A 9,113-nucleotide genomic window follows, 5' to 3' on the forward strand; every position below is an offset into this window, starting at 1 on the left:
ACAGAGGACTCTGGACGCCAAACTCAGTGGTCCTACCAACCCAGACAATGGTGGTCTGTCAGAGTGGGACGGGAGGGGCCACCACCCCCTAAAGCAGTAAGAATCTGCCCTGCTGTTAGAATAAAAAAGTATTCCTGGGTTTGGAGGGCCTTGACGTTCAAATCCTGGTTTAGATTTTTCCTGGACATCACAGTGAAAGTTTTCAGTGTCGATCCATAAAATAATAGTAACTACCATGTACTGAGGACCTACCTACTTTGTGCCCAGCATTACATGAAACCCTTCACATCTAGTCATCTACCCTCATAATGACCCTATTGTCCCAATAGGCCATCCCCTCCAGGCAAGTATCGTTAATCTCATTTTTAGGAGGAAGAAATTGAGATTCAGAGAAGTCAGGCAGGTTTCCCAAGGTCACACAGCAAACGGATAACTAGAGCACATGCTAGCACCACCCCACCTCACAGTGGCTCCAATAGGGACCAGTAGGTCTTGGGGACCACTGAACCTCCCAAAACCTGGTGTTGCCCAGGGGAGAGTTGAGTCCCAGAGGGATGGTATGCCTCTGCTGCCTTCCACTGACAGTGACAGATGCATGGGCGACTCCAGCTGCCACATGACTCCAATCCAAAAGGCTAGAGATGTCCCCACCAAACAAGAACAGCTCTCCCACCACCCTTCCTGTGGCCCCCCGCCCCCTTCAGGTTTTATCTTTCACAGTGAGCAGTTGGTTCTGCAGGAATAAGAAATTCATTAAATACAGACATACACAGTACTTTAATTTTAAGTTTAGTGTATACATATACATGTGTGTATATGTGTGAACTTATATATTATATTGTTTTAAATCTCAGTATAGATGGACACCCAGTAAACTGAGTCAGACGGCCCAGGAGCCACAGTGAGTGCTATCAGATGCCAGAGCTAGAACTTAAGTTCTAACAAAGTCCTTCCATGGGAATGAACGAGAAGGCTCACAGTGAGCTTTCCTGAGGCCGTCCTCCAAGGATGGTGCTCCCTAGAGCTGTATGTCCTCTCCAGTTGTCTCTGAGTTCCTGGCCAGCCAGGGAGGAGCACAGCTCACACCAACAGCTGCCTGCCCTCCCCCTCCGGACAGTCTTCACTGTGCCTCTTCCCCCTGGGATCCCTGCGGACCGGCAGACTGAGCTGCGCGATCTAGCCCTGGACCCTGTTCTGTCCACGGTGGCCCCTCACATTGTCTGTCTGGCTTCCTGACCTGCCTTGTTAATTCCTGAAGGCAGTAACTACCTACCTGGCCCTGATTTAGTGCAGGTGGGGCGGCCAGCAGGAACTAAACTAGTGGCAGTTTTATCATTGCCTGACAGGTCTTGGGCTCTGGGCAGCAGGCTGACCTGGCTTGGAATCTTCCGCCTCCATGTGCCCGCTGGGTGATGGGGCACAGCAAACTGCTGTGCCTCAGTGTCATCTGTGAAATGGGTGTGACATGAGATGATGTGGGGACAGCAGTTTAGCATGGTCCTGCAACTCAAGGTCCCCATTTTTTTTCTTGAAAAGAGATCTACATAAAGGCAGGCAGTGCTTCAAGACATGAGAAGGCTATGACGGGTGTTACTTCTATTAATAGAATGAGGTCCTGGGACAGCACAAACGCGGGATTCCTCCAGAGTTCACAGCGGCAGCTGCCCCTGATGAAGGCCATCTTGTGATCCTCTCCCCCAGCGCCCTGCAAACCCTCGTCAGATGTGTGCGTGTGTGTGAGTGTGCAAATGTGCGAGCGCGTGTGCATGTGTGTGATGCCAACAAAAACACTACAGCATGTCTGGTGTGGCTCTCAGGAAATCACTTTAGGCATTCCCAACTTAAACTGAATTTAGGTCTGTTTGCTTTACGTTGAATGAGCCAGCAACATGCAGTTACAGCTGCCCTCCTCTCTGGGTCTAAAATCCAAAACAAGAATCAACCATGGTGCAGGGTTGAGAGAGTACTTTAAAGTCACGTGCTTCAAAAGCAGATGTTTATTACTGCAAAATCAAACATTTGGAAACCTTAAGTGGTTTCATTAGAAGCAACTTGATATAACCAATAATTCAGTTTGCAAGGTTTAAAGAAGCCTCCTTAAAAACACAGAAGATAACATGTTTTATAACTAGAACTTTCTCTATGAGTGCTTCACGAGCCGATCAATAAGGATTTATGAACAGCTACAGGGCACAGGCCTTCCAAATCTGAGTGAGACTTCATCACCACACCACATTGCCATCACTGACCACATCCTCAGGGCAAAGGAGCCTAGGAAAAGGCAAATTGCTCACAGTGGGCACTGAGAACTACTGTCCAGCAGCTACTGAGCCTTCGTTTCTCTTCCCACCCCATCCCCAACTGTTCCCAGAATCCTAGGAGTGGTTTTGGAAACTGAACTGAACTTTGGTAAAACTGAACTGATTCACCAAAAAGCGAGTGGTGAATCAATCAGGAAACAGCATTGTCCTTTTCCTACGCTCTATCCGAATTCACTGCTTTCTGCACTGTGGAGGCCCCCTAGGGCTGGCACATCAGTTTGGGGAAATACAAACCGTGTTCTAAACCATGTGTCAGAAAAATCATCAGAGGCTGGGCAGCTCTAATGCAGTCTCCTTGGACTTCTTAATCCCTCTGTTCTTTTCGTCTACACCTGACTTTATGATTTCTGATTTCCTTCTGCTTCATGTGGTTCTTGTTTTTATAATAGTTATGTTTCCTCCTATAACAAAAACCCCTAAGAACCCATGGTTTAGTCGTTTTATCTCCCATAGCACCTGGCACCTGCAGGTAAGCAAGTGCTTAATAAATTGACTTGGTTCAAATTTATTCTACAACCTGTTATAGGGTGAATTGTGTCTGCCAGAAAGATACGTTGGAGTCTTTACCTCCAATACTTAAGAATGTGACCTTATTTGGAAACAAGATCATTGCAAATGTAATTAGTTAAGATGAGGTCATCCTGGGGTAGGGTGGGTCCAATCCAATGAGTGGTGTCTTATAAAAGCGGGAGGTTTGGACACAGAGAAGAGACCACAGGGGAACACTGGAGCTGTGCTGACACAAGCCAAGGAACGACTAGAAGCCGTAAGAGGCCTGGACACATCCTCCCCTAGCGCCTGCAGACGAAGCACAGTCCTGCCCACACCTTGACCTTGCACATCTGCCTTCAGAACTGTGGGAGAATGAAGTTCTGTTGTTTAAACCACCCTGTCTGTGGTATGGCAGGCCCAGGACACTAATCCACAGCCCAACAGCTTAAACCAGTTTAAACTCACGCCCACCTGCACACCCAGGACATCTAGCAAGACCAGAAAGGTAGCATCTGACTTTCAATTACATTCCACAAAAATTGACTGATGGAGTGTCTCCTGTGCAGCCCTTCATGGATTACTGTGTGTTCTGTTATCCTGGGCATACGGAGAAAGAACCAGGTTCTTTGCGTTTTCATGGTGAACCAAGCAACTTCATCGGCTGCATTTACAAGTCTAATTAAAGCAGCATTTCATGACTTCCATTATTTTCATGTATTTTGTTAATCCTACAGTAATATTCCATCCTCTGAAACTTGTGAATTTTGACTTCACTCCCAGGGATTAAATAGTCTAGGGATGTTTAAAGTGTTAACTCATGAGCTCAGTGCCGATAAGTCTCACTGGATCCTGTGGCCTTGTGTGTTTCCCATCACAGGAGGGCTGAGGGAAGCAAATAGTGAGGGCAGGTCAGCAAAACATTCTGGCCATTACCAGAGAAAAATCAAAGTATGAGATCCCCATACACGAAGACCTGGGAAACCTTGTAATCCCCACTTTTGTCTCCCCTACAGCAGAAACCATCATGGGCAATAACGCAACGTGTGTCTTTTCTGATCTGCTCATGTAAAGTTTATAGTCCCCTCTTTTCCCTGTCCAACTTTCCACCCTAAAGAAAAGCAGAACTATACAAAGGAGAACCTGAACAGAAAACTTTTTTTAAATGAGCAGAACAATCTGAACCAAAATGAATGTCCTCTTAGTTCTCCACCCTTTTACTGGCTCTAAAATACAACAAATGAACATGATGCAAGAAACATATTAGGGCATGTTTTCTTAATAAAAGGCATATGGGAAATCTGAGCCACCCCAAAACTTTTCTTAATTATGCACTATTCCCAGTCTAATGGTTCAAAATTTCTAATTATGAATTTGCAAATGTTAAGTTGCAGGCTGCTTACATCCCATTAACCAGTTGTCAGTTTGTTCACGTGGCAAACAGGAGTAAAGTTAAGATCCTTTCAATTTCATATGAATATTCAGTTCAGTTTCCAAATGCTCCGTTTTAAGGAAAAACGTCCTCAGACTAACATTCCCACATTCCAGTGAAAGCTGTTCCGCGTGTGCTTTGTGGCATACATTATTTGCTGTGCATGAAAACATCCAAAAGCTCAAATAAATAACTCTTCTTGGGAAATGAAAAAAGCTCATGAAACTTCTGAAACCCAAGGTTTTCAGAGGCAGAGCGAATGGCTAATATTTTACTCCAAAAACCTACCTTTGAACCACAGAGAATTAGTAGCTGACTATAATTTGCTACTTGGATGTTAAACTTTCATTGTGATAGTCTCAGTCTAAAACAAACCAATTGGGGCCTAGGAGGAATAAAAGAAGAGCTTCAATAGAAGAAATTTCCAAATGACCACAGTTTTAGAATACGTTGGGTTTTCTTCAAACTAAACATTTTATTCATTCCTCTCTTTGTTGTTTTAGAGATGAAAGGCATGCTACAGTGTTCTAAGAAAATCTTCCTAGAATTTAAAAGAAAATGATTATTGAAGTCTGCCAATCAATATTAATGTAGTTAATAGGCCTATAACATGCATTGATAGTTTTTATCTAGACAGCATATGAAGTTGCAGTCTTAGAATGGAACGGTATTTTATGTAAGCCTATTTTGATAAACTTAGCATGCATTTTCAATGCTTTTCAACATCTGTCTTTTATTACCAGAGATTCTGATATCCAGATGACAACAAAGTATTTTGAGTGCCTTGAAAGTTAGATCCTGCTCCTTATTCCTGTCTTAAATCATAATTTTATTGTGACATCAGGTTCATTTACAAGCAACATTTTTATTTCCAGCACAGGCAGGAAGTTATTCACCCTACAATGCAGATTATGTTTTCATAAATGCGTTCCAAGTAAGAAAAATAACTAAAACTACTATGTATGCAAAATTCATATTAATAAAATCTTTTCTGACCTTTAAAATGTGGCACCAGGACATGTGCAAACTTATAAAATTAAACAGTTTAATTTTTAAAGTCACTTAATATTTTTATTAGCAAATTTTTATTATGCATTGGGGCCAATATGCCCATTTAAAAAACAAAATCGTTTTTTTTTCCTAATCATGATGTTACTTTAATTTCTACATTTAACACCTTTTAAGTAATTGTTTACCTTAAGATTATGTATTGGGGGGAAAAGGCATAAGATTGTAGTGTTTGTCAGATATAGAGAATGTATCCTTTTTAAAAGCGCTTCTCTCCCCTCACCCCTGCTTTGTCAGCTGTGGGAGAGGAAAGCAAACTTTAATCACTCACAGAGATGCGGGTCAAGGTTCACACTCCAGCCCCGGGGAAACCACCAGTCACGAAGAAAAGAAGCAGGGTCTGTAGGGCTAGGGATTCTGTTCAAAATCAGGTAGGAACCTGAAAATGAAATCTAGAATTTTAAGCCAGCTTGATGAATGCCAGGGCTTTCCGACCCCGCATTTGCAATCCTCTGGGCTTAGAGACCTGAGGGATTCTTTCGTGGGGAGGGCAGTAAATCATTTCACAACCCAGCCCTCAGCTATTTATGAATGCATCTTTAAAAAATGCATAGCAATTGGTCAACTAAACGGAGGACGAAACTCCCATACAATACCACCAACAAAAGCTGTTCAAACAAAGCCTCCGAGGAAGCTGTGCGCGGTGCTGAAGCACGGTTTTCTGATCGGGTCACGGAGAGGGGCGACTCCACCTTAGGGCAGAGCAGAGCGCTCCCCTTCCCTCCGGGCCTCCCCGGGGTCGTTCCCCTAGAACGCAGCCCCGGCCCCCTCCCCAGCCCGCACCGCACACAATGGCGCCCCGAGCTCCCGCCACTGGGTCCTCGCGCCGCCAGCGCGCCCCTCGCGCGAGCCACGTTCCCGGGTCTGCGCACAAAGGAGGCGCGTGGGCTACTCCGCGCCCCGCGCTCTCCCATCCCCGCGCGGCCACCAGGTGCGGATGCGAGCCACCCAGCGCCCGCGCGTCTCCGCGCATCCCGGGCCGCGGCGCAGGCAAGGCGGGGCGCAAGGCCTCCCACTTCCCGGGGCTCCCACCGCCGGGGCCTGTCTGCCGTGGGGGCGCGGGCCAGGGGCACTCACTTTCTCGATGGTCCCGGGCAGCAGGCGTTCCAGCAGCCTGCAGAGGACCACCCCATCCTTCAGAGACGCCTGCAGGAAGCCCTCCGGGTCCGAGATGGTTTTCTTGGGCGACTCCAGCACCCCCAAGGTAATGAGCCACGTAACGGTCTGCTCAGCGGAATTCATAGCGGCGGCGCGCCGGCCTCCCCGCGCCGCGAGCCCGTCTCCGCGCGGTTCACCTCGGAGCGGCCGCTGCCGGGCCGGTTGCGCTCACCGCCCCCTCCTCCTGCTCGCCCATGGAGAGGCCGGCGACGGCGATTGGCTCGGGCGGCGCCGCGGTCCGGCCGGCTCGCGCTCCCTCGCGTGCGTCCTGGCCGACTGTCAAGTGCCTTTTCATTACATGCACATGAACCTGCGGCGGCCGCCCGGCGCCGCCCCCGCCGCCGCCTCCCGGCTCCCAGCCGCTGCCGCCGATGACATCACTGCAAAAAAGAAGAAAAGACGCCGCGCTGGAACGGCCCGGCCCCCCGGCCGCACACGCACCCCCGCGCTTGGTCCCCGCGGTGGTGCTCCCTCCACCCCCCAGGCCCGGCAGTGCGCGCGTGTCCGCACCTGCGCGCCTGGCGGTGGACTCCAGCCCCAAGGGCCTGGTGACCTCCAGGAGGCGACTGCCCGCCTGCCAGAGAGGGCTCGCGGGGACTCCCAATCCGCGGGCGGCGCGCGCTCTTAACCGTTTGCGCCCTGCGGGGCCCATGCGCAACCCCCTCCAGACGTGAGAGCCTAGCAAGGCTCCTCTCATTGCCCTGTCCTTTCCGCCGCCCTCTCCCCTCCTAGAAGGACTCGGAACCGTTTATTTATGTTCTTAACTCATAAATGTTTAAATTATTAAATGCTTCCCAGAATGCTCTTTTTATTTTTGCCAGTTTTATTTCAAGGGGTGGGGGAGTGCTTCTCTCCGCTACCTTGCAAGCCAATAATTACAGAACACAAATGATAATTAAATCTGTGGGTCTAATTTGAAGAGGAATTGATTTTCCAGGCGCTGCTAGGATCCTTGGGGGGGGGGGCGTGGATGCTCCAAACAGCGTGGCCGGTGTCACGCGTGCCCCCTGCTGGGAGGCCTGTTTCCGAGCAAGTGACCTCACCCGCTGGGAGGCAGTCGGCCCCACTCTCCAGGACCAGAAAGAAACCTCAGAGCTGCTCCACTTTAAATTGATGGTGATGTTTCAAACACTGGTAGGAAGGTCAAGAAAACAGCAGAGCCTAAACTGTATCTGTACAGATGATCTGGAAGGAAGGACTGTGCAAACAGCTCAGTCCAAACAGGCCACTTGGCCAGATCACACTTGGGCAAGAGATGCTGTGAAGACGTGCAGGGCTGGACCTAAAGAACTAAGACAACCAAATGATGCACAATGAACAAGCTTTTTCAAACAACGAAGGACACTGACACGTTTATATGCTAACCAAGGAAGAGAGCCTCTTCTTAAAAGAAGCAGGTTTTAGGCATACATGTATGTCCGTTTTCTCCATCCAGTCTCTGAGTGCTTTCCCTGTGACAGTTTAAAACAGCATTAGCACTCACCTACAGAGAGCTACTATGTGCCACATATATTAGTAGAGTAAATGACATAGACTTAGAAACCATATAAAGATTTTTTAAAAAGAGGCTTAACTCTCCTCTTCCTCACCTTCTTCCAGAATACTTCTATTGTAATCATGAATTGCATTTATTACCAGCTTTAAGTTAAGTGGTTAAATTTTTCCAAATGCAAACACAAAGTAATTCAAAGAGCAGTATGAATTCTGGAGTATGAGGGCCGAATATTTGGTTGTAACAGCAAGCACTTCCTGGACGCACTGCGCCTCTGCCCAGTGCTTTCTCCCTGCATTGTATCACACCGTCATTAGTACAGTTCTCATTGTCCCCATTTTACCAGGGTGGAGATGGACTCAAACGTGGGCTCTGTGACTCCAGGACCAACACACTCCACCTGTTTTCTAGACCACTTCCCCTACACATTTTCTAGGAAACTGCAATCAACAGCTCGATCAAGTTTTGTGCCCAGAGACTCTTACCAAGGGAAGGGGATGGACTCAAGAGTCGTTGTCCACTGAGACTCCTGTTGACTCTCATTACTGCTGAATTGGAGACATAATTTAGAATACAGTCACTACAATTTCAAATTTCATTGTAATCTAGTAAAAAAGAGTAACATTCGACTTGACTCAATCAAATGGTCCTACAGAAAGACAGCTCTAGGCAGTGACCTTGGGTGACCAATGAACCTGGCAGCCAATTATTGTCAGAAGGGAGACCCACAGGCCACCTATAACTGGCCTTAGAAGTCCCTGAACGTTTAAATGCTTTATAGGTACTAGTGGCATTCTTTTACCTTGGATGTACATTAATTTCAAAAATGTTTGTTTGGAAGCAAGCTAGAAAGTAACATTGTTCAAAGCTAGGTGTTTTAGGTATTTAACTGAGCTGTTTTAGTATCCAAGATAGGTATTTGGTTAAACTTAATATTTTTCCAAGTTCCTGTTATAGAGGACATGTGCTATGGAGGAGAACTCATTGTTCTATTGGGTTGTCAATGTCAGCTCAGGCACATGTCCTTCAGTTCCCTCATCCCCAAGAGAGGATTTCAGCCTCACACCCAGCTCGACTGCCTGTTCACTCCTGATCCCAGGCATTGTTAGGGGTCCACCCACAAACCATTACCCAAAATTCAGCTGAACTGGGC

General features: G+C 47.4%; 1 protein-coding gene across 5 annotated transcripts in view; it reads right to left on the bottom strand.

Moving 5' to 3' along the window:
- The window catches only part of ARHGEF7 (Rho guanine nucleotide exchange factor 7), a 125,159-nt gene extending 118,044 nt beyond the window's left edge, over positions 1-7,115 (bottom strand). For 3 of the 5 annotated variants that reach the window (XM_074329524.2, XM_019746558.3, XM_019746562.3), the window contains exons 1-2: positions 6,979-7,115; positions 6,388-6,848 (exon numbers count right to left, since the gene is read on the bottom strand). In XM_074329524.2, coding sequence (XP_074185625.1) covers positions 6,388-6,552 — 165 coding nt within the window. In that variant the 5' untranslated portion in view covers positions 6,553-6,848; positions 6,979-7,115. The remainder of the gene's footprint in view (positions 1-6,387; positions 6,849-6,978) is intronic. The other 2 variants (XM_019746559.3, XM_074329525.2) reach the window with 1 other exon arrangement.
- Positions 7,116-9,113: the final 1,998 nt, after the last annotated feature.

Source organism: Rhinolophus sinicus, chromosome 16 (assembly GCF_057876585.1).
Source record: "Rhinolophus sinicus isolate RSI-liver-muscle chromosome 16, RSI-T2T, whole genome shotgun sequence".
Classification (NCBI taxonomy): domain Eukaryota; kingdom Metazoa; phylum Chordata; class Mammalia; order Chiroptera; family Rhinolophidae; genus Rhinolophus; species Rhinolophus sinicus.